We start from the raw sequence: 24707 nt of genomic DNA, 5'->3' as shown, positions 1-24707 counted from the left end.
TTCCTATAGTGTTTATGTTTTGCCCACAATGGGCTGGCTGGGTGGTGAACAGCCAAACAGCAGCTACCTGGCATGGTCAAAGATGGTCTGTCCATCATCTCACCTGAAGGCCCCGCTCCCCATCCTTCTCCTTATGTCTTTCTTCCTTCCCCTCACATTCTCTCCCCTCATCTCTCATGTCCTTCTCGACCCTCACCTGCCCTCTCCCTTTCCTCAGCCTATCCCTTCTCTCATCCCCCATTCTTCTTCCAACTACTCCCCCACTCCCCTCCCTTACTTCATCCTCTTTCCTTATCTCGTATCTAAATCCCCTCCCTTCCCTTATCCCTAAACACCATTCCTTCTCTCATCTGCTCCCTTCCTCACCCCCTCCCTCCCTACTTCCTTTTTTTACCACTTACGCCCCCACTCCCTCGACACCCTCTCTTCCCTTCCTCATCCCTAAAAACCCTCCCTTCGCTCATCTGCTCCCCCTCCCCTTCCTTTACCACCACTTTCTCCTTTCTCTTCCCTATTCCCGCATAACTACCAGCACATCTTCACATCCCACCTAACCTTAACCCAAACCCAGAGTTTTCTTCCTCTCAATATAAAAATTTCAGCATAAGAAGTTATTTTGATTAAATATTTAATGCAATAAATTACCAGCCATTTCATAAAGAGTAAAACAGCAGAAGGCACATTGAATTGCGGAAAGCAGACTTAGATTAAGAAGAATAACATCTATGTAACGAACACATTCAAACGTACTAAATATGTGTGGGTGAACAAAATTTGTCTCTCCTTGTTGATGTATTGACAAATTTGTGCAGGCAATGGGTCAAAGTAGGGGAAAACGTTGAATGGCTTTAGAAAACTAAAACGGATTCAAAGAACGTGAATCATAAAACTAACTTATATCAGAATGGGGATTTGTATAATTAAATGTATCTCCACAGTGTGTTGTGATGTCATAATGCACTTGAGAATATATGCAGAGTAATGTGACATGTACTTTTTACTTTAAAGATAGAGCATGGGAAAAGTCCATTCGTCCCACCTCATACATTCGTGATCACCTCATACACTAGCAATGTCCTGCACACAAGGGACAATTTACAGAACCAATGAATCTACAAACCTGTACGTATTTGGAATGTGGGAGGAACCCGGAGAAAACCCACTGAATCACAGGGATTACGTGCAAACTCTGTACAGACAGCAGCCGTAGTTAGGATCGAGCCCGGGTCTCTGACATTGTAAGGCAGCAACTCTACTGCTGCTCCACTGTGCCGCCCTGTGTATTCATGCTCACAATTACTGCCCAGATATGCTTCTAATGATGGTTATTTATTTGTCAGAAAATATTAAAGTGGACAATTGCATATAGAGTTTTGTTACTTTAGGGCAGCTAACTCAAGGCAGATGGTAGCAACAAAGTAAAAGTTTCTTTTTAAATTAATCTCCCCGGTCATAAAGTTTAGGGCAGCAATACAGTATAGCTAGTAAAACTGCTGCCTCACAGCTGCAGAAGTCCAGGTTCAATCTTAACCTATAGCATTGACAATCTGTGACTATGGATTGCTTCTCTTTGCCCTGGTTTCTTCTCACTCCCAAAATGAACAGGTTGGCAAGCTAAATCAGCACTGAAAAGTGCGCAAATAAGTAGTAGAATCCAGGGAGAGCCGATAGGAATGTAGGGAGAATAAAATTTGTTAGGATAGGACTAGCGTACAAATGGTGCCTGGTGGTCAGCGTGGACTCAGTGGGCCTATTTCTTGTACCAATATTAGCAACCTGATGCAAAATGACATTGGTGAAAGCCCAATGTTCCATGAGAAAAATAATGTAAATTATGGCAATTTGGATATTAAAGTATTTTAACACAAAAATGTGCATCATTAATATGCAAATAAACCAAATATGCAGGTGTACTGTTGTATTAGTCATGTTTATTTGGTTAGTCCAGATGAATCTTTGGTCAACAATACCAGGATAATGGTTGGGGAGTGGGTGATGATGATGATGCCATAAAATGTCAAAGGGAAGTGGTCAGAGTCTCTCTTGTTGTAGACAGTCATTGCCTGCTACTTCTGTGAGGCAGATGGTACTTGCCAATTATCAGCTTATGCCTGAACATTCAATAGTTCTTGCTCCATGTTAGCATGGAATACCTCATGAGCTGAGAGTAGTGGATGGAATTGAACATCATGCAATCAGCAGCAAATATTCAGACTCTAACCTTGACGATGGAAATGAGGTCATTGGTGAAGCAGTTGGAAATGGTTGGGCCTCGGACAGTGCTGAGGAACTCCTGCCATAATAGAGGATGGGTAGGATGATGGACCAACAACCATTTTCTTCTGTCGGAGGCACGAGTTCATTGATTGGACTGTTTCTACCTTGATGCCCACTGACTTCATTTTTACCAAGGTTCCTTGTTGCTTCACTCAGACAAATGCTGCCTGAATATCTAGAGCAATCACTCATTCCTCACGTCTGTGATGCAGCTCCTTAGACCACGATGGTAATAAGAATCTGGACCTGAATTACCCTCACAAAACGCGGAGTATCAGTGAGCTGGTTATTAGTAAGTGGATCATTCACATAGAATATTAAAAATAAGTTTTTAAAAAAAAGTTATGCACATATCAATTCACCTTTTGACAGATATTTTCTCTTTTTCTGGATGATCAGACCAGTTGCTTAGTGGATGTTTTTTCCCAGTTAGGTAATACCTATTTTATGGTTAAGGAATATACATTGGAAAAAGTAACAAGTTACATTTATAGATAAATCTAGCCGTGTTCCCTTATAATTACAACCTAAACAAACATTAACTGTACTGGAAAGAAAATCTTACATTTAGGTACTTCCAGAGCACTTTTGATATTGGAGGTTCAGGACTTCAACTAAGCAAACTTGAAGGACCAACAATACATTTCAAACTCAGGGTGAACAAGGGAACCTTCTAGTGGTGTGTACCCATGTATGTGGCACCTTTGACTGTAGTGGTAGAGGTCACAGTTTTCAGAAATGCTCTGGGAGGCAGCCTAGATAATCAATGGCAGTGTATTTTGCAGGTGGTACACGATACACCTATTGTGTGCTGGAGAGTAGGGAATGAATGTTTACAGTGATTAATAAGTGGATCATTGGTGGGGAAAATGCTGGAGTCAATTATAAAAGACGAAATTGCTGAGCATTTGGATAGCAGTAACGGGATCGTTCCGAGTCAGCATGGATTTACGAAGGGGAAATCATGCTTGACAAATCTACTGGAATTTTTTGAGGATGTAACTAGGAAAATTGACAAGGGAGAGTCAGTGGATGTGGTGTACCTCGACTTTCAGAAAGCCTTCGACAAGGTCCCACATAGGAGATTAGTGGGCAAAATTAGGGCACATGGTATTGGGGGTAGGGTACTGACATGGATAGAAAATTGGTTAACAGACAGAAAGCAAAGAGTGGGGATAAATGGGTCCCTTTCGGAATGGCAGGCAGTGACCAGTGGGGTACCGCAAGGTTCGGTGCTGGGACCCCAGCTATTTACGATATACATTAATGACTTAGACGAAGGGATTAAAAGTACCATTAGCAAATTTGCAGATGATACTAAGTTGGGGGGTAGTGTGAATTGTGAGGAAGATGCAATAAGGCTGCAGGGTGACCTGGACAGGTTGTGTGAGTGGGCGGATACATGGCAGATGCAGTTTAATGTAGATAAGTGTGAGGTTATTCACTTTGGAAGTAAGAATAGAAAGGCAGATTATTATCTGAATGGTGTCAAGTTAGGAGGAGGGGGGGTTCAACGAGATCTGGGTGTCCTAGTGCATCAGTCAATGAAAGGAAGCATGCAGGTTCAGCAGGCAGTGAAGAAAGCCAATGGAATGTTGGCCTTCGTAACAAGAGGAGTTGAGTATAGGAGCAAAGAGGTCCTTCTACAGTTGTACCGGGCCCTGGTGAGACCGCACCTGGAGTACTGTGTGCAGTTTTGGTCTCCAAATTTGAGGAAGGATATTCTTGCTATGGAGGGCGTGCAGCGTAGGTTCACTAGATTAATTCCCGGAATGGCGGGACTGTCGTATGTTGAAAGGCTGGAGCGATTGGGCTTGTATACACTGGAATTTAGAAGGATGAGGGGGGATCTTATTGAAACATATAAGATAATTAGGGGATTGGACACATTAGAGGCAGATAACATGTTCCCAATGTTGGGGGAGTCCAGAACAAGGGGCCACAGTTTGAGAATAAGGGGTAGGCCATTTAGAACGGAGATGAGGAAGAACTTTTTCAGTCAGAGGGTGGTGAAGGTGTGGAATTCTCTGCCTCAGAAGGCAGTGGAGGCCAGTTCGTTGGATGCTTTCAAGAGAGAGCTGGATAGAGCTCTTAAGGATAGCGGAGTGAGGGGGTATGGGGAGAAGGCAGGAACGGGGTACTGATTGATAGTGATCAGCCATGATCGCATTGAATGGCGGTGCTGGCTCGAAGGGCTGAATGGCCTACTCCTGCACCTATTGTCTATTGTCTATTGTCTATTGTCTATAAGAGTTTCAATCATGGTGCTTTGTTCTTTTTGAGAGTTGTTGATGAACTCATCTGGATCAATGGACAGTATTCCATCATGCTCACAAATGTACCTTTTAGATAGTAGAAAATCCTTGGTGTTTCAGGTGAATTACTCCGTGAAGAATACCACCCTTTGTCCTGCTCTTGTAGCCGTGGCTGATTCAGTTGAGGTTCTGGGCACTGGCAACCCCTACAAGATACAAGAGATTCACCCGGACGTTGCCTGGATTGGAGGGCTGAAGTGATTGTCTCGGCTGGACAACTTCTCACTGGATCATGAGAGGTTTATAAAATGAAGAGGGGCATAGATAAGATTGGTAGAATCTTTTAGCCCCAGGGTGGTAGAGTCTAGAACTAGAGGGCACAGGTTTGAGGTAAGAGGCGAAAAAAAGATATCTAAGGGTCAAATCAGTTCCCAAGATTTTGTCATACGGAACAAAATTTGCTCTCAGAATTTAGGTGAAGAAAAGTAAATAAATAAACTTTTTACTTTCAACTCTTATTTGTTTGTGCACACTCAGATGACGTGATTTTGGCTTTACATCATGAAAGATTGCAATACCAACTGATGTCTAACAAGGCAACACACTGCCCCTACGCCCCAGCAACACAAGGGTCATCTGTATCATCAATGATAAGGATACTCTTCCTCCTGTAACATCTTCTCAATAGTTGCTCTATTCTCTTCACTAAGAGAACTATCCAAAGTCCAGGACTGTAAAAAGACAAAAGGACAAATTACTATAAATTCACATTTATTCTTCAAGCAATGCCAAGCAATACAGATATTCCTTTTACTGCTGTTTGTAGCATAGTGTGCACCTCTTAACCTGTGCCAAGACAACAATCTCTCCCTCAATGTCAACAAGACAAAGGAGATTGTGATTGACTTCAGGAAACGAAGCAGTACACCCATGCCGGTATGCATTGATGTCGCCGAAGTAGAGATGGTCTAAAGCTTCCAGTTCATAGGAATAAATATCATCAGCAATTTATCCTGGACTAGCTACATCGAAGCTATGGCTAAGTAAGAACACCAATGCCTCTACTTCCCCAGAAGTCTTAGCAAGTTAGCATGTTCCCTAAATCCCTCACCAATTTCTACAAATGCCCCATAGAAACCATTTTGTCGGGGTGTATCATAGCATAGTTTGGGAACATCTCCATCCAAGACCATTAAAAATTGCAGGGTTGCAAATGTAGTCCAGACCATCACGCAAACCAAACTCCCTTCCATTGACTCCATCTACACCACACTGTATTGGCAAAGCCACCAGCATAATCAAGGATCAGTCTCACCCCAGTCACTCCATCTTCTCCCCTCTCCCATCAGACAAGAGGTACAGATGTTTGAAAACATTTACCTTCAGATTTAGAAACAATTTCTTCCCAGAACAGGCAACTGAAACATCCGCTCACCAGCTATGTGATCTGGATCTCCCATCTACCTCATTGGAGACTTTGAACTATCTTTAATCAGACTTTATTTGGCACTAAAAGCTGTGCCCTTTATCCTTTATCCTTTATCTGAAAACTGTGGACAGCTTAATTGTAATCATGTAGTTTTTGCTTTGACTGGATGACAAGCAACAAAAATTGTTTTACTGTAGCTCAGTACATGTGACGATATTACATGAAATTAAACTAAACTAATACAGTGACTATTCTTCAAAACTTCTTAATGGGGTATAAAACAATTAGATCATGCAATGTACTAATGTAAATGCAAGTTATTTTTTATTATTCATTGTTCAAACATCTAATTCATTACTTTTTGAGGCCCTAAAAAGGTAAATGACAAGGCATGTTGCATGAACTTTTGAAATACCCGCCATTTAAGGCTAAAGGATAATTTAGCTGAAGTATTTAAAATTGGCTGGATATCAAAAAACTTTTTTATTTTCTAGAAGAATCTACAAGTAGGCAGTCTTTAAATTAAAACTACTTAATTTGGAGGTGCATTCAGGAAGCACCTTTTCCCATTGTCACTGCTCACTAAGTTGAACAGTATGTGCTTCCAGCGGTTGTGTTCGGTGATCGCTTCCCCTTTAAGATGTTCAGGATTGACGTAAATTAACGAAGAGCCGTTTCAGCAGGAGTAGACGACTCACAAAGTTGCAAGTGCTTAAATTGCACTCTAATGGAGAAAAGTATAATCGGTGTCTCCATTGTGCACTTTTTTGTGCGTGAAGTCCACATACAAGACACAAAAACAAACCAGCGTACATTCGCTTCAGCAATAACCTTTCAGCAGAATTTTAATGGGCTATTTCCAGTCTCTACCTTTTGCTGTTTTTATCTGAAAGCAGCATTATCCTTTAAATTATTTTTCAGTCTTTTGACATTTTTCCCATCGTGTTTTCATTAATTTCATTTGCCCGAGAAAGCAATTTAAGTTAGATGTTCATGTATACATTAAAAAAATGGGCACCTGTAGTCCTTTCTCACAAAAGTAAAACCCTTTACACTGCCACTAAAACAGCTGGTGCCTGAAAGGGTATCTATAGCAAAGGCATATTTATACTGACCGAAGCACTCAGAGCTCTCAGTTTATAGGCAGCCACATGCGCATGGTTCGTAATTGTGGGTTCATTGCAGCAATTAACATATTAAAAAGGTAAAAATACCACAGAAACATATTTTTACCTTTTCAAAAGAAATCAAAATCACATACCACAATACTGAAGTTTTATTCTTACCAGAATGCCATTGTTACTTCTCCAGGAGGAATCCAAATAATGGTCCTGCAGGAACCCAGGAACTGTACCACTGTCCGTACTTAAAATACAAAAAATTGTTTAAAAATTGGTTTCACCGCTATGACAACATTTAAGCTGAATCCCACAAATGATCAGAATTATAACTTAACCTCCTGCAGAGCTTTTACCAGCAGAACTCTGTCTGATTGATAGACTTAAATCCCCCTTTTCAGGTGGGGAATTCTGTTGCAGCAGCTGAGGAAGAAACGTTGGTAGTTGGCTTGGGCATGATGGGTGTAGTCATCTAGCACAGGCACATCCTTGTTGGTCCACCACGTTGACTATCAAGTATACATCTGTACAAATCTATTTACCAGCAATATGGCCCATAGCTTTCCATGTCTTAGGGATTCAAATAGTCATCTGGATACCTAGATATTGTGAGAATACCACCTCAACCACTCCCTCAGGTAGTGCACTCAAAACTCCAACCACTGTGGGTGAAGAACTTTGTCCTCAAATCCCCTCTAAACCTCTTGGCCCAAACCTACTCAATAATTTTAGATACCTCTTCAATCTATCCTACTTATGTTCTTCCTTATTTTGTACACCTCTATCAGGTTTCCCCTCACTCCACTCAAACAAAAACAAGCCCAGTCTATTTAGTTTCTTCCCAAAACTGAAATGCTCATTCCCAGGCAATTACATATTTTTTATAGTGTGATGACTGGAACTGTTCATTTAAAGGCCCAATTAATGTTATATAAACATAACCTCACTGCTCTTATAATATATCCCAGGTAATGACAGGAAATTCCTCCGTTGCCTTCACCACCTTATCTGTGCTATCAGATTTAGCAATTGGTGTACATTGACGTCCCCCAGTTGCTCAGCACTTCTTAAGGTAAGGTTGGGGTGTGCTTTCATGGTTTCTGATCATAGGGGAAAGTCAGCGATCAGAGATTAGTAGGTCGCTAAAGGAATAGGCTTGTTGATCACATAAAGGTAGTTATTAATAATAACATTGGATCTTACAATAACCAACAAATGTGAAGCTGCATAAAGAGTGATTTTTTTCTGCTCAGCTCTATTTAAATATTTGGATTTCTTGGTGTTTAGAAACTCAAATGAACTAATGCAAAAGCTAGAAAATGGATAAAATGTGAAGCTTAATCCCCTATTTAACTGCAAGCTGAAGTTTGAAGTAGCGAGTGCCAGATGCATTGGGTTTTTTACTTTTAATGTTGCCAACCTGAAACTTCCAATTTTACTTGAATGGATTTTTTTTTAAATTGCCATTGTACAGTTAATTGCCACAGGTAGTTAAAACTATGATACACATCTTACAATTCACATATGGAGTCAAGTGTGATTTTGCAATTAACAGCTTGCAAAAAAAACCATGGTCATTTACTTGTAAGAATTTAAGAATACTTATTAACATTTTACCACTGGGTTTTAAAAATAACACACATTGGGACAACCTGCTTTCCTTTGGATAATTTACATTGTCTATTGGGTGTTAACGCCACCACGCAAGTCAGTTCTTGCTGGAGATCCAGATAAATCATGTCAATAACAATGGCAAGACAATTTTAAAGAGTTAAACAATTACCAGCCACTTTTGAAATTAGCCAAAAGATGCCAATTCAATGAACATTTTCCAAAATCTTTAATAATTGCCAATTTTAACTTCAGTTCTCTTTAAATTTGTTAACATTTTTGCAATTTTGAGGAGATCAGCTGGGAAGGGACCAGACCACAAAAACACCCAATTCTACTTGTAATCCCCTTTAATTTATTGGTATGAAAGAGATAAAAATTGTCTTATTTAAAATTGAATCCAAATATATGCACTGCTGGTTCTTATTTTTGGTGGGAAATCCCAGGCATCAGCCTAGAATTGTAGACAAAAATAATTAATGCTTCATATTGATAACTTTTGTTCCGAATCTTCATCTGTTGAAACTTCATGGGTGAAGTGTTCAACTCCCACTCTCTCTTCAAAAATGCTGTCTGACCCGCTGAGTTTATCCAGCACTTTGTTTTACATTAGATGTCCAACATCAATATCTTTTTTGCTTTTGAAACCCATAAGGTAATTTATCTGATTACAGAATACAACTGAATTCTGAAACAACCCTTGGCACCTCCAGCAATGCAAACTCAGCTAATGGACTAGCCAAGAGTCAACAAATAATCTGCTGGAGGAACTCAACAGTCAATAAGTATCTGTTGGGAGGGGGAGAGTGGGGAAAAAAGACGAGAGATTGTCAATGAAACTTCAACAAGTCTCTCCTCCCCCCCCCCCCCCCCTCCCCAAACACACACACACAAAATGTTACTCAACCCACTAAATTATTCCAGCAGATTGTGTTGTTCCAGATTTCAGCACTGCAGTCTCGTGTGGCCAAGAGTCAAAGTTTACTTCAGTTACGTATTCCGTGATGCGCACAGAACGTACATAAAACCATTCTTTATTTTGTTTGAAAAAGATCCCGCCTCATTTCATCCCTCGTTTCATTTTTCAGCTTTTACCCATAGATGAGCAAGTGTGAATTACCAGGAATTTAGTAACCACAAGCTATCACTCTAGCCCAGTGTGGCGGCGTTATCCCTTTTACGTGCAAACAGGTTAATGAACGCAAAGAACCGTTTGAAAAAGAACGGTACAGTTCATCTGAGCCTCGCACATTATCTCTCACCGCCACCAGAAACAGACCATCCAGTCGTTTCAACCATTTTTTTGGAAACTCGCAGAGTGCAAAGACAAGTGGCCGCTGTGTTTCGGCTACGACAGTTAAATATTTAGGGAGATATATCTAACTCCAAACCTCTGCCTCTCGGGGCTTGACTGCTGAGAGCATTAAGTCCACATTTAGTAGTTAATGCGCGGTTTTGCAGCCTGGCCGGTTTCTGCACCACCAGCACTGGGAGTGACAGCAACACAGTAGGGCAGGGGTGGGCGAACCCCACTGCCACTGTCACTGCCGCGGCCACAACCACAGGCTGCCCGCTGCTGCACGTCCTCGGCCTGCCGGACCTGGGGGTGCTGCCTGACCCTTCTCCGTGTCCCCGCTTACCCGAGGCTGAGCTCAGCTCCGTCTCCTTCAATATCCACATCCACCTCCTCCGCCATGTTGCCCAGCGGAGCCGCCGCTTCCGCTCTCCTCGTCACTTCCATGGCCGGCTCTGCAGAGGTCATGGTCCCGACTATTGGCGGCGTTCCCCATTCTGCCAGTGACTGTGCACTGCGGTTCGAATCCAGAAACCGCCCAAAACCTACATCTTTACACTATTTTAATAAGTACAGCTCCGGAATGCAACCCCACGCATCAGATTTATGCTCAAAGAACAGAACGACAGTTGATTGGCATCATTTTTAAAAAAAATCCCTCTTTATATTTTAAGTCAGCACTTCAAGCAAGATACAAATAATAACAACCACAATTTAATAATCTCAATGATGAGCTGTCACCGGTTCAGATGAAGAGAAAAAATGGAAAATACTCAAAACTGTACTTTATCTCTGGGCTTGTCTGCCAACGACATAAAATCGTGCATTATAATTAGATATAAAATATTAATTCATACAGAAGGAATCAGTATAATCATTGGCATTGTCAATCAGAATGAAAGTGCAAGATAATCAGAATAATGTACAATAGCTCTATTCACAAAGAAGATACATTTTGCAAATAAATTCTTTACATACATCCAGCAACGACAGTACTTTATATAAAATACTAAACGGCCTGTCCCACTTAGGTGATTTTTTAGGCGACTGCCAGCGACTGCTATAGTCGGAGCAAGTCGCCGAAAAACAGGTGACTGGACCCCCCCTACGACAATGTCTACGACAAGCTACAACAACCTACCACCTAGTCGACGTCAAGCTACGGCAAGCTACCGACAACCGGCGACCCAATCGTCACGACTCAGGACGTTCACCTACGACCGCACCTACGCCAATCTACGACACCTATGATCACACAGGCGACAACCTGCGACAACCGAAGTCAACCTACGTCCACCCGCGACAAGCTATGACCCTGTCGGCGACAACTGAAGACAATTCACGTCATTTTGACCTCCAAAACAATGGAATCACCCAATTTCCCTATAAAAGGGGGTGTAGGGTAGGGTTTTCAATCATTCTGCATCATGACTACCATGGAGCAACATCAGAGGGCATTGCTCTCACAAGAAGCCCTGCTGGTTGCAGCGGCCCTCATGCTTAAAGATCAGCAAGACAGAAGGACAAGAAGAATGGGGAAGAAGAAGCCCAAGTGGTCTGTGTGGTTGAAGCCCTTGTCCCTGAAGAGACCCAGGTTGGGCCAGTATGACAACCTGATAACTGAGCTCCAGCAAAAAGAGGAGGCTCCCCCCCAGAGCTGTTTCACGAGCTGAAGACATTGGTGGGTCCTCTCCTGGAGAAAAAGGAGACCTTCATGTGGAAGCCACTGGAACCAGGCCTGCGCCTAGTCATCACCCTCCACTACCTGGCATCAGGAGACTCCTACAAGAGCCTCTCCTCCAGCTTTCTTGTGGCCCACAACACCATCAGCAAGGTTGTCTGAGACCTGTGAGGCCATCATCAATGCTTATGAAGATGAAGTCATGGACTGCTCTAGTACACCAGATGAGTGGAAGAAAGTGGCACAGGGCTTTGTTCCCGGATGGAACTTCCAGAACACATGTGGGGCAGGGGACGGCAAGCATGTGGCCATCAAGTGTCCACCCAATGGAGGTTCGATGTATTTCAACTACAAGAAGTTCCATTCCATCTCATGACTGTGGTGGATGCAAACTACAACTTCCTGTTTGTGGATGGGGGCACACCTGGCAATGTCGCAGATGGTGGAATCTGGAGAGACCTCCCTTGGGGAAGCACTGGAAGGAACAGCAAGCTTTCCTGATCCAGAACCTCTGCCAGGAGAAAACAACCCTGACATCCCATACACACTGGTTGTTGATGACGCCTTCCCACTCAGGTCATGGATGATGAAGCCATACTCTCACAGGCATATGTCAAGGGAGCAGAGGATCTTCAACTACAGGCTGTCCAGGGCTAGGAGGGTCATGGAAAAAGGCCTTTGACATCCTCACCAGTAGATTCAGATGCTTGCTGACTATGATGGAGCAGGAGCCCAAGAATGTGGAGACTATTGTCTATGCAGCATGTGTCATCCACAACCTGATCCATACCAGAAGTACAGCAGCAGCAGCCATGGTGGAGGGTGACCGAGTGGACAACCAGACAGGCAACATCACACCAGGCTCATGGAGAACTGGAGGACAGGCTGCACCGATAGTGGGACTGGAGAGATTGCCAGGAAACAACTCCAACAAGAGAGCCAAGGACTAGAGAGACCATCTCTGCACTTACTACAACTCTGAACTAGGCAGTGTACCATGGCAGAATGACATGATCTGAAGAGCAGCAGCAAACAGCCCACACCACAAATAGAAGTCCACCACTCCAGGAAGAGAGCCCACAAGAAAAGCTCCTTTTCAGGGCCACCCATATTCTCCCAAGAGTTTAATTTTCAATACAGTGCAATGCTTGTAGAAACATAGAAAATAGGGGCAGGAGGAGGCCATTCGGCCCTTCAAGCCAGCACCGCCATTCATTGTGATCATGGCTGATCATCCACAATCAGTAACCCGTGCCTGCCTTCTCCCCATATCCCTTGATTCCACTGGCCACTAGAGCTCTATCTAACTCTCTTAAATCCATCCACTGATTTGGCCTCCACTGCCCTCTGTGGCAGAAAATTCCACAAATTCACAACTCTCTGGGTGAAAAAGTTCCTTCTCACCTCAATTTTAACTGGTCTCCCCTTTATTCTAAGATTGTGGCCCCTGGTTCTAGACTCCCCCAACATTGGGAACATTTTTCCTGCATCTAGCTTGTCCAGTCCTTGTATAACTTATATGTCTCTATAAGATCCCCTCTCATCCTTCTAAACTCCAGTGAATACAAGCCTAGTCTTTTCAATCTTTCCTCATATGACAGTCCTGCCATCCCAGGGATCAATCTCGTGAACCTACGCTGCACTGCCTCAATGACAAGGATGTCCTTCCTCAAATTAGGAGACCAAAACTGTACACAATACTCCAGATGTGGTCTTACCAGGGCCCTATACAACTGCAGAAGAAGTTGTGTTTGTGTTTGTTTTATTGATCAAAATATATGAAATTAAAATATTTGAAAGTAATGCTATGAGGCACTACTCTGAAATACAGTAGCTTCATACATCAATTTGCTGTCAATATGTCAAGCATTTCCTTTATTGATATTGAAACAAAAGTTTTAACAACAAAAAAGGTTGATAAGAACATACAACAGTGCATACAAAAATATTCTAATCACATAAAATTTGTATATATGTATTGTTTTTCAGTTATTTATGTACTCCCATACCCCAAGGAGGGCCGTTGAGTTTCAATAAACCAAATTTTAAAATTAAAACTTCAAACATAATACAAGTACAAAAACATACAAGACAGCATCATTTATGGACACATTACATTGATGGGTGATCAGATAAAAAAAACTCAAACTCAAGTCCCCACTTGCGTCCTGGGTCTCTGTTTTGGGGGTGCCCCCTGGTGTCACTGGTGCAGGTCTGGGTGTGTCAAGGCTGGGGTAGTCTGTGCATGCAGCTGAGAGCGCAGAGAAGCTATTAGATCTTGCAGACTGCAAGGCAGTGTATGTGGAAGTAGAGGCAACCTGCTATGACGGTGTTGATGTAGCCTGCCGCTGCTGTATCTGTGAGTATGACATCACTGGTGGTCCCATCCATGACTGTGGCTGCAACACAGATACATATCAATATTAAGTAGAAGGCAAATAAATCAAAACTTTTAACAAGCTGTGTGTGACAAAGAATTTCAAGTCCAATTCACAAAAAGTATTATAAAATTAGATACCTGGTGAGCCTGCTGATGTGGTGGTTCCGTCAGTGCCATCCGTTGTGGTGGTTCCATCAGTCCCATCTGTGGATGTCCCATGTGTCCCATCTGCTGCAGTGTCTGCAATACACGTGAACTCATTGTGAATATTTCACACAAAAACATAAATGTTAAGGTCAAATATTAAAGTCGAATATCCGCAAAATTCCACAAAGTTACTTTAAATATTTACCGCCTGGGAGAAGTTATGGGCCATTGTCATGGCAGCCATGGTGTAGTTGAACCACACGTTCTCTGGAATCTTGAGCAGCTCATTCTTTAAGAATTCCAGGAAGGTGTCAACAGCCCTCTCATGTGGTATCTGGGGCTGTGTCATGACCTGTCTGGCCTCCCTGGCCTCTGTTGCCTGTTGCATGAGCTGCAACATATATGAGTATGATACAGGCAAGTAAATTTGGAAAAAAAAAGATAGATGGATGGATGGATGAGAAGAGAAATCTGCCAAAAATGTCCCCAAAAGTACTTACCGCCTTGATCAGCTCCTGCTGACTTGCCTCTGTCTCTTCTACTTCAATTACTGTTGGAGTGGAGCTGGCCGTGGTCCTGCTCCCCTTGCTGTGCTGCTGATTGGTGGAGGGGGTGGATCCAGAGGTTCCCTCAAGTGGATCAAACTCCTCTTCACTCGACATACTGGGCAGTGGCTTCTTCTTGTCAAACTCGAAGAAAATAAATGTGTTTTACAAACTTAAGACCATCAGGACCTGGCAAGCAAGATGACAATCAAATTATCAATTTCACAATAACTATATATTGTAATAATTATCTTCTTGATGCTCTGACTCCTCTCATCTCGTACTATATGTGAATTGATAAAGCCCCATTTGTCAATGATCCACTGCTACCTCTGGGTAAATTTTTTCCCACCAGACCCTGACTTGTTCGCACTCTGAGACAGCTTGTCATATCTTGTTCTCTGGCAACACAGAATTGGGCATCTGTGTAAAAAAAATACCAGTGTGAATTGCCTGCCCGCAAGAGAATGGAAGAGCTACTGCTAGAAACTTGCAGGTTTTTACAGACTGTATGTTACCACATATAAATAAAATACACAGAAACCCCCTCCCCCCAAAATACAAAATTACAACAGGTAGGCAAAATGTACAGGCAAACTTGCTGGTGGCTTATGGCACTATTATCTGCCCACAATTTCATGTCATGGCAAACAAGATGACAAACAAATTTTTGTTTTGATTATATTTATTCTGGATAATGAGACAGCAGCTGCTACACAGCATGAAGTTAGTACTTACACGTGCAGTTAGGGAACTCAGTGGCCTTGGTGTTAAGTAGTGAGTTCTTCCCGTCCTCATTTCTGTAATGTTGGTGGTTCTTGTCATGCAACTCTGGGTTTGACTGATACCACTCGACCAGCTCTCCTACTTGTTCCCTGCTGAACTCGTAAGGAAGTACCTTGGGTCTCCTGACAATTGAGCCATCAGTGTCCTGAGCATCATCTGATGCTGAGTCTGGGTCAGCACCTGCAGCAGCAGTACCTGTAGTCTTGGCAGGGAGGCCAATCCGGGCTGGGGTGGTGGTGGGGACAAGGGCCACCTCCCTGGTCTCCTCCTGGGCCACATCCTCCTCCTGGGTACCCTCAGCCTCAACCTGCCTGGTGGGTGGGGATGGGAGTTGGACCCTGCCCTGGGGCTACCCCTTCCCTCTCCTTGGAGGCATGTTGCACTATTCGATGTCCAATGTCCACAACACTAAGCGCACAATGTCCACGCACTATAGTCGCCTGACCACGGGCGTTTCCCACGGAGGCGCCACTGACATAGCCTGACGTAGCTAATCGTGTCAACTGTCACCAATGGTCACCAGCTGTCGTAGGTTGTCGCCGGTACGGTCGTACATTGTCATAGATTGGCGCCGATATAGGCGTAGATAGACTTTAATCATCAGCATCGCGACTGGCTGATGTACCTTGACTTCTGTGGACTTGGGTTTTTCCAATGCCTGTCGCAACGTGACTTCTCTTGACGCTGGTACCTTTCGCCAGTTGACATAGATAGTCGCCAATGGAATTCACTGAAGTCAGCACAGGCGACAACCTACATCACCTGGCGACAACCTACGGCAGCACCTACGTCAGGAGACGTCAAGCTACGCTTATTGGCATCAAACCCACTGACACTGACTGTCGCCAAAAATCTTTCAACATTCTGAAAATCCAGCGGCGACCAGAAAGACGCTACGACTCTTTGGGCGACTGAGACTACTCACGACCATATAGGCGACACCCGGGCGACCATGTGGCGACAGCTTGGTCGCCTGTAGTTGCCTAAAAAAAAATCGACTAAGTGGGACAGGCCATTAAACATTTTAAAAACTACAAACATAATTATATCTGTTTATCATTTATATATCTTCATCCGACGAATAGCAAGACAATCCCAGAATTCCAGAAGTTTCTGTCTGTAAAATAGACTCCCGGGAATTATTCACGATCTTCCCAGTCTGCATTTGTTCTTCGTCTCTGTGCAACTCTGTTGCTGTGCCACAGGAAGAGGAGGTTTGCAGATTTGGTAGCCGAGACAGAAGAATTTTGGTCATATGGTGCGCAGGCTCTCCCATTGTGTTTTGTGAAGTTAAGTGCATGGAAAATCTTGGTGGATTGCGAGCAGAATTAAAAGTCAGTGGTTTGTCCTGAAAGTCAGGGTTAACTACAGAACAGTCATAGATAACACCATCTGCAATACGCGGGCTGAGGTGGAGCTTTTCACTTCCTTCGTCAGATTCCTCAATATCATTTTCATGAGTCACAACTTCTACTTCATTTGATTGAGGCATGCATGGTTGTTTGAAACTCTGTAACGAAGCTGCAAATAACAAACCTTAAATTTACAAAACAGAAAACTGAAGCAATTAATCCAAAATGCTAGAAACAGTAAAATTGCCAACTTAAAGGTTAAAATCTTCAGGATACAAAAAAAATGTTTGTTAAAATAAGATGTCTACCTTTTCTATTATAATAAATTTTAATTTCAATAACAATTATTTGTCCTGATATTTACACCAACATTATGTAACATCATGCAATTATTAAAATTTAGATAAATGCACAAAAAAAGGTCATTCTTTTATTGTCAGTAAATCTAATTGAAAGGCCATAGTTTTGTGAAGTTAGTTAATAAATATCCACAAATACCAATTATTTAAAAAATCAGTATGAAATTATGTTTGTCTAAGGACTCTGGACACATGATTTGAAGATAAATTAGCATGTGGCCAGAAAGCCTCATAATGGATAATGAAATCATCCAGATTTACACTGCATAGCAGAACTACTACCTACAATGGGAGGCCATCAGATAATTATTGCAAATGAGATGTCTCCATCAAATGACAAGAACTGGATTTTCAAAGATTGTGCGACTCTTTCAGAGGATAGAGAAGCCAAAGGCCAATAGATATAGTAAAAATCTGACAATCCATCAACTGTTGAAATCGCAAAGGTTCTGCATTTGGTTAACCAGGTAACGTCTCGTGCACTTTCAATCAATGCCCTTAGGGTTGAAAACATTTGTTTGAGGAAGTAAAGATGAATTAATAATGCCGATTAGAGGGCTGAAAGTGATATTGAGCTGGAGAAAGCTGGACGTGAACAAATGCGAGTATTAAAAATGTGCCAAGATTCTAAAATTAAGTTGTAAAATATTTCTAATAGTGTACTGCACATATCCAATGGCTATTTTTCAAATTTGTCTGAGGTGTAACCTTTGATACCTTGTTGGTTGATAGTTGCTGGTCTTTTGCGGGTGTAAGCGCGGGGTTTCCAAGGATGCTCCTTGTGGGAAGGATCTAAATGACGCAGTTTCCACAAGTAACACCGATACTCCTTCTGAAGCTCTTCTATGTGGTTCTCGAATTCCTGGATCTTCCGTTCGGAGTAATGGGATAGTTGCAATTGCTGAATAGCAGAGAAAGCATTTCTTATTTATTACATATTTTGTTAACACTTCAGTTTCTTACTAAAAAACACAAACCCAGACCAAAAAAAATGCCCAAAGCAATAAACTGAAATATATTTTTTCTCAATGAAAGCAAAAAGAGCATGTACATCAGTTAACAAGGAATTATGGGAAAAAGCATAATATACTAACTAAAAACAAACCACTACAGAATCTAGAAATGTAATACAAAATTAGAAAATACTGGAAGCAGGTCAGGCAGCATCTGTCATCCTCAAGACAGATGCTGACTATTTCACACTTACCGTAAAAAAAAATCCTAATGAGACTTTTTAGACACCAGCTTTGCTTTTATACGTTTTCATTCTTTCAACTTTGTTCATTTGAGCTATTAAACATTGCACGGTATGAGCAGAAGAATAGGGAAGATAACAAATGTAAATGTAATTTTAAATGGTTCACACTAAAAAAGATAAAAGGTAATTTAGTTGAGGATGGGACATTTGTTCCCTGCAGTGAAATAATTCTACTGGTTCATAGATTTTACAGCAGAAACATAACATTTTACCTGCAGGTAATACTCAATCTCAGACTTGATACTTGGAATCCATTTCTTCACGTCAATGGCTGAATTCAAAGAAGACTACAAAAACACAGAAAACATTCAAATTACTAGACATAAATGATCACTAAATTGAAGCCATCATATAATAATAATTTCACAATCAAACGGGCAGCACTGTGGCGCAGCGGTGGAGTTGGTGTGCTTATAGCGCCAGAGACCCGGGTTTGATCCCGACTACAGGTGCTGTCTGCATGGAGTTTGTACTCCCCCCCCCGTGAACTGCGTGGGTTTTCTCCGGGAGCACGTTCCCTCCCACACACCAAAAACATACAGGTTTGTAGGCTAGTTGGCTTGGTAAAAATTGTAAATTGTCCTGAGTGTGTGTTGGATAGTATTAGTATGCGGGGATCGCTGGTCGGCGCGGACTTGGTGGGCCAAAGGGACTGTTTCCACACTGTATCTCTAAATCTCTAAAACTACAAAGTGTTTTACTGTCGTGTCCCAAAATTTAAAAATGAAATTCTTACTTGCAGCAGCACAACATATGCGTAAACAAAGTACTCTATAACACCATAATAAAAAGTTCAGTATATTAAAAAGACAATTGTGCAGGAACACTTTTCTAAACCTATTTTAAATCATGCATTAAGGACTTGCTAGGTTATAATGGAAGCAAGATAGTGTATTTCTAAGTTTATTTCTAAACATCTTGTTTAAGTTCTGAAAAAGAATTATTAGATGAATTCAAAAATAATTCATAGATTTGGAAGTGCTTTGACACATAGAAGTTATGAAAAAAGTCACATAAGTGTACGTTAATTACTATTCCTTATGTCATTGATGTTTAAGTCACAAATGAGCCTTTGAAATGAGCATGGTTTGGTTCTTCCGGTGAATGAACAAAATTGGTATGACTACCATTGGTACAGCAATGTTAAATGTGTATATTCATTTCAGAAAGACAGAATAAAAGAATGGTGGATGAACTCATTGGGTCAACAGCAACAATGGAGGGAAAAGATGTAGTTCGATGTTTTGAGTCAAGTCCCTGCATCAGGACTGAGAGGGAAAAGAAAAGATTGCAAGTATATAACAGGGCGAAGGGAGGCAAGTTGGAGACTGGTAGGTAAAGGTGGAACTAGATGAGGATGAGATGGGCAGATGAAGACATTGGGGAAGGAGAAGTGAAGAAAAAAATAAGCCAGTGTATGTGGGAAGATAATGTGGGAAGAGGGATGGGTTACCTGAACCAAGAAAAAGATGTTCCTGTCATTGGATTGTAAGCTATAAATGATATGTTGTTCTTCCAATTTATATTTGGCCTTTCTATAGCAATGGAGGCCAATGGCAGAGATGTCAGCAAGACAGTAAGAGGAAAAAGAAAAAAGACAAGCAACTGGAAGCTCAAGAAGGCCATTGCAGTCAGAACGCAGAAGTTCCGCAAAACAGTCACATTCAAAAATTGAATGGTTTATCCAAGTGCCAGTATTGACAAAGTCGTTTTATTTCCTACTTTGGATGATGACAAAAAAAAAAATGTATATACGACAGGAAAATGTTCCAGGTATCTTCACTGGAATACAAACCAAATTTGGTTGGTAACATGTTGACGGATCATAAAGGAAAACTAAATAGAGAATTAAAAAATAACACTCAACAATCAGCACTTTTAGGAACTTTTTGCACAAGTTGGACCACAATAATTTTGTATCAATTCTGCAACCAAATATGTTGTGGTTCAATTACGTAATGCAAGCTGTGCATACCCACCAGTTTGGGACGATTTTGACGGATCTCTTTTATACGACCCTCTATTAAACAGAAATAAAGTGATTAACAATCGTCAGACAAGATTAAATTCTTCAATTCTTATCCAGATAAATTTGCATTTATGTAACATTTATAATGTAAAAATTTTCTAAAGTTCTTCATAAAAGACAAAAAGTTGACTTAGAATCGCAGTGAAATACAACAAGTAACTAAATGTTTGTTCAAAGTGATAAACACTATTGGGTTTTAAAGGAGGAGAGAAAAGCAGAGGTTTGGGGATAGAGTTCCAGAAGCTGATTCCCAATTACTGTCGCCAATGGTGAAAGCCTGTATTTAGAATGCAGGACAGGTCAAAATGGTAGGACCAGATATCTCAAATAATTGGCAGTGAATAGGTTAAAAATTACCACACTAGAACGTTTAGAGGTTCAACGTACAAATGTGATTAGTGGTCTATGGAGTTCTTACAGAATGCCTAAAAAACAAAATTGACAACAAAATTGAAACAGTAAATCTCCAGCTTTTGATTGTTTAATCACAGTTATAAATCAGTATGTATTTTAGAGAAGCCATCAGTGACAATAAAAAAACTGTGAAATAGGTATAAAATACTGAAATTAGACCAGCGTGAAATAAAATGAACATGCAGCAAAGTAACAATCTATTATTCCCATTGAAGAGCCTCTGGCTTTGCTGGGACTCATGTTAAGAGACTGTAAAAGTTGAAAACAACAAGACAGGGCTATTTGGTTGCAATGGGAAACTGTGCTTGAGCAGAAGAGCAAGTTGTTAGTACATCAATAAGAAATAGCCAGAAGCCTAAGTTAAGACAATCCACAGGGAAGTCTTCAGAAACAACCAATCCCATATTCCTCTACATCTGATTAGCTTGGTATCAATAACTAGAATGCAACCTGAATGGTGAAGTGGAAATAGAGGTAATTACTAAACCCTGAAACAGATGAGCACCTGGGATTGAGGTGAGAACCTAGAATCAACACAGGAGAAAAGAAGGGAATAAGTTTGGGATTCAGAGAACCAGAAGCCTGACTGAGGGATCACCATATGTTCAGATTGTGCAAGCTGATTGCTGAACTTCATCTTTGCAGTTGAGGGTTTGAAAATGGAGAACTCCATAAACCATTAACCACTCTTGCCTGTACAACCTCAAAACAGTTTTCAAAATGAAAAGGTAATCCATCCATCTGCTCTCAGGTGTTATTTTTAAATCGGGTGTCAGAAATGTTTCTCTAATCAGTGTGAATTTAGTTTAATAGGCTCAAGAAGATTAGAACACATGAATTAAGAGTGGGCTGTTCTGTTCCTTGTGCCTGCTCTGACTTTCGAGGACATTGTGTTCGACTTTCCCTATCAGCACCACTTCCCTATATTAACCCAATGTTTTTTAACAGTGTTTAAAATCCAACAGGTTCCCAATTTACCTCAAAGGAGGATCATGAGAATCTGTAGTCCTCACCTGGTCTATGTGCAACTCCAGGCCCACCAATGTGATGGGCCATTAATTGTTTGCATGGTTAGGAGCAATAACAAATGGACATTAAATGCCATCTTTGGCAACTTGGGTATTTTGTTCTTTCACATGGATGGATAGAAATCCAATAGATACATATTTGCCTAGAATCCTAAAAGTCTGGGAGGCACATTACCTCCTCGTTTAGTCACTCAACCATCATCCAGTTGGCGTCATCGCTGATCATTCAAAGCAACGCATTAGCTCTTGCCACATTATCCCATCACCAACTTCCAAAATCTGATACAAAAACTAATTTTATCTGTATCTTCATGTACGTCTGAATCATTTACAACTTGGAAATAAAGACAGAAGCTTTTGTTCATTAGTTGTGTGGTGTTTGGAAAACAGTATCATATGATGATTACGATATGCTGCACAAACACACGACCAGGCTGCTGGTACCCCCATAACAACACATAATAGGAAGATTTCTTACAAAAGTAGTGATGAGACCTGCATTGAACCATGAGGTGTAGAGAGAGGGAAAAATAGCACGAGGCCGGGTGGAAAGGAGAATTTGGGAATGGGAGCAGGGAATTAAGTTCCTTCAGCCTGTTCTCAGGCCAGAAGACACAGGAGCAGAATTAGGCCATTCAGCCCATCGCCATTCAATCATGGCTGAACATTTCTTTCCTGCCTTCTTCCCGTAAGCTTTGACAATTAACCTCGGTACACGTGACAAACTAAACTACTTAGATTTGTTTATGGCAGCAAAGGTATTGAGAACCTAACAAAAGCCCTGCCTTCCCAAACATGCGTTGTTATGCTTGGAATCCAATTGAGGATTCTGCCCTTTGTAGGCACTCCCTTATGAATGAAAATGTTAAAGCAATCATATTATTACATGGTTCAGTGGGGAGTGAGCGACTGAAGCAATGTACAGCAACTGCCTGTGATTGCTGTTATGAAAGTGCTGTCGCTCAGCACCAAGATGTCCAAGGATGTACCCTGGCCTGCAAGGCTAAAGTTAAGCAAGACTAAGCACTTATAGTCTCTATCCAACCTCACGTGTGATGAAATTGTAGTCTCCCCCTCCTCGCTTGGCTGCACAGCACACCCGAGTCTGGAGATTTCTGCTTTGTAATAAATTCAATGGCTAGACCTTGACATTTCTCATTTCACCCCGAAATGGCATAACCCTTATTCTGAGATTATCGCTTAATTTATATAATCCTCAACAAGGGGACACATCCTCCCGCATTTTCCCTGTTAGAAGTCAAGAACCAGATCAACCGTGAGTTTCAATAGTGCTCCAGTTGTCTGTTGGAGAAGCTACTCTGTGCATGCAATCAATCCCAAGCCTCAAGTGGCGGGACACTCACTGTATGTGCCCACAAGCATTGGAAACCCCCGCGGCTCTCCTCACGCCCACATTCACTGGCTCACAGCTTGATTGTGCACGGTAAAATCAAGCAAGGCCAAAAAAAGAAATGCTGGAGAAACTCAGCAATGGATGGTGCTTCTGACCCGCCGAGTTCCTCCAGCAGTTTGTTTTATTTTGCTTAAGATCCCAGCATCTGAACATTCTCCAGTTTTCATTACCGTCCTTCTCTTTCTGCAACCACAGTCGGTTCAGTTTCCCCAGCATCTTCTCTTCGTTGCGGGCCATCGTTGCCTTTCCGCCGGGTCCTCCTGGTTCCTGGTAGTCACCCCCTCCGAGAGCTCCCCCCCCCCCCTCCTCCTCTACCAGTAGGTCCTCCTCTTCCCGAGAGCTCGGTCCTCCGAGATCCTTCTCCACGGGGTCCTCCTGTTTCCCGAAAGCCTTCGGTGGGTCAACGCCAACGCCGACGGGCGGCGCTGCTGCCGCTGGCCGTGACGTCAGTGGGAAGGGAGGGCCTGGCCGGGCCTGGGGACAGCGACTGACGAGGAGTTGCTGCTGTCGAAGCTGCTGCTGCTGACGCCCTGAAAGCAGCCCGGTCATTGCTCTGTCGCGATGGATGTCGCGCCGCTGCAGAATTCCTGGACAATAGGGCCGTGGACCTTGGAAGGGGAGGTCCAACAGTGTCCTTCCAACACCTTGGAAGGAGTCCCAGAATGAATGATACTGTATTATTATCACATGTCACAGTGAGATCCTTTGCACACACAAGTATTGCAAAGAATCGCCACATATAGGGCGCCGACAAAGATGCAAAGTATTCCATTTAGTCCGCAATGTCCGCAATGTCCCCCCCCCCCCCCCCCCGCCATAAATCTGCTTTCTGCATAAATCTAATTTACTTCAACTACTTCATTCACTCATGCCGTCACACCCAAACCACCCCCCTCCCCAGGTAAAAATCCTTGTAAATCTTTTCTGAACCCTTTCAAGCTTGACAATATTTTACCTAACACCTGTCCCTATACCTCCCTCACTTGATCCATCCAGGGATCTCAGCGGTTCTTCCAGGTGAGACAGAGGTTTACGTGCACCACATAACATCATCTACTGCATTCACTGTTTCCGATGTGGCCTCACCATCTGCGAGACCAAGTATACACTCGGCAACTGAGTCGCTGAACACTTGCGCTCAGTATGCCAGGGCCTGCTGGATCTCCTGGTTGCTAACCATGTTACCTCCTCTTCTCGTGCCCAAACAGACCTTTTTGTCTTGGGTCTCCTCCATTGCCAGAATGAAACCACAAGTAAACTGGAGGAACAGCGTCTTATATTCTATTTGGGTAGCTACAGCCCCATGGTATGAACATTGAATTCTCCAATT

General features: G+C 42.2%; 3 protein-coding genes across 5 annotated transcripts in view; all 3 read right to left on the bottom strand.

Annotated features, from left to right (window-relative positions):
* The window catches only part of mysm1 (Myb-like, SWIRM and MPN domains 1), a 58834-nt gene extending 48397 nt beyond the window's left edge, over positions 1-10437 (bottom strand). For both annotated transcript variants that reach the window (XM_078407309.1, XM_078407310.1), the window contains exons 1-4: positions 10331-10437; positions 7248-7326; positions 5193-5263; positions 2640-2717 (exon numbers count right to left, since the gene is read on the bottom strand). In XM_078407309.1, coding sequence (XP_078263435.1) covers positions 2640-2717; positions 5193-5263; positions 7248-7326; positions 10331-10431 — 329 coding nt within the window. In that variant the 5' untranslated portion in view covers positions 10432-10437. The remainder of the gene's footprint in view (positions 1-2639; positions 2718-5192; positions 5264-7247; positions 7327-10330) is intronic.
* Positions 10438-10647: 210 nt separating this feature from the next.
* Positions 10648-15602, bottom strand: LOC144597764 (uncharacterized). 2 transcript variants are annotated; one of them, XM_078407313.1, is made up of 5 exons: positions 15476-15602; positions 14693-14926; positions 14398-14583; positions 14184-14285; positions 10648-14064 (listed from the first exon to the last, which is right to left on the bottom strand). In XM_078407313.1, exons 2-5 carry the CDS (start codon positions 14852-14854, stop codon positions 13987-13989), a joined length of 528 nt encoding a protein of 175 aa, XP_078263439.1. In that variant the 5' UTR covers positions 14855-14926; positions 15476-15602; the 3' UTR covers positions 10648-13986. The 2 variants fall into 2 exon arrangements, with proteins under 2 accessions (XP_078263439.1, XP_078263438.1); XM_078407312.1 differs by having other exon boundaries at positions 14693-14881; positions 15476-15592.
* LOC144597763 (uncharacterized) lies at positions 14987-23650 on the bottom strand. Its single transcript, XM_078407311.1, has 5 exons — positions 23548-23650; positions 20472-20512; positions 18705-18779; positions 17952-18135; positions 14987-17044 (listed from the first exon to the last, which is right to left on the bottom strand). The coding sequence occupies exons 1-5, from the start codon at positions 23612-23614 to the stop codon at positions 16584-16586; spliced, it is 828 nt and encodes a 275-aa protein (XP_078263437.1). The 5' UTR covers positions 23615-23650; the 3' UTR covers positions 14987-16583.
* Positions 23651-24707: the final 1057 nt, after the last annotated feature.

Source organism: Rhinoraja longicauda, chromosome 11, assembly GCF_053455715.1.
Source record: "Rhinoraja longicauda isolate Sanriku21f chromosome 11, sRhiLon1.1, whole genome shotgun sequence".
Lineage (NCBI taxonomy): Eukaryota > Metazoa > Chordata > Chondrichthyes > Rajiformes > Arhynchobatidae > Rhinoraja > Rhinoraja longicauda.
The sequence above is the reverse complement of the archived record's forward strand: the minus strand, read 5'-3'. Positions and strand labels throughout refer to the sequence as shown.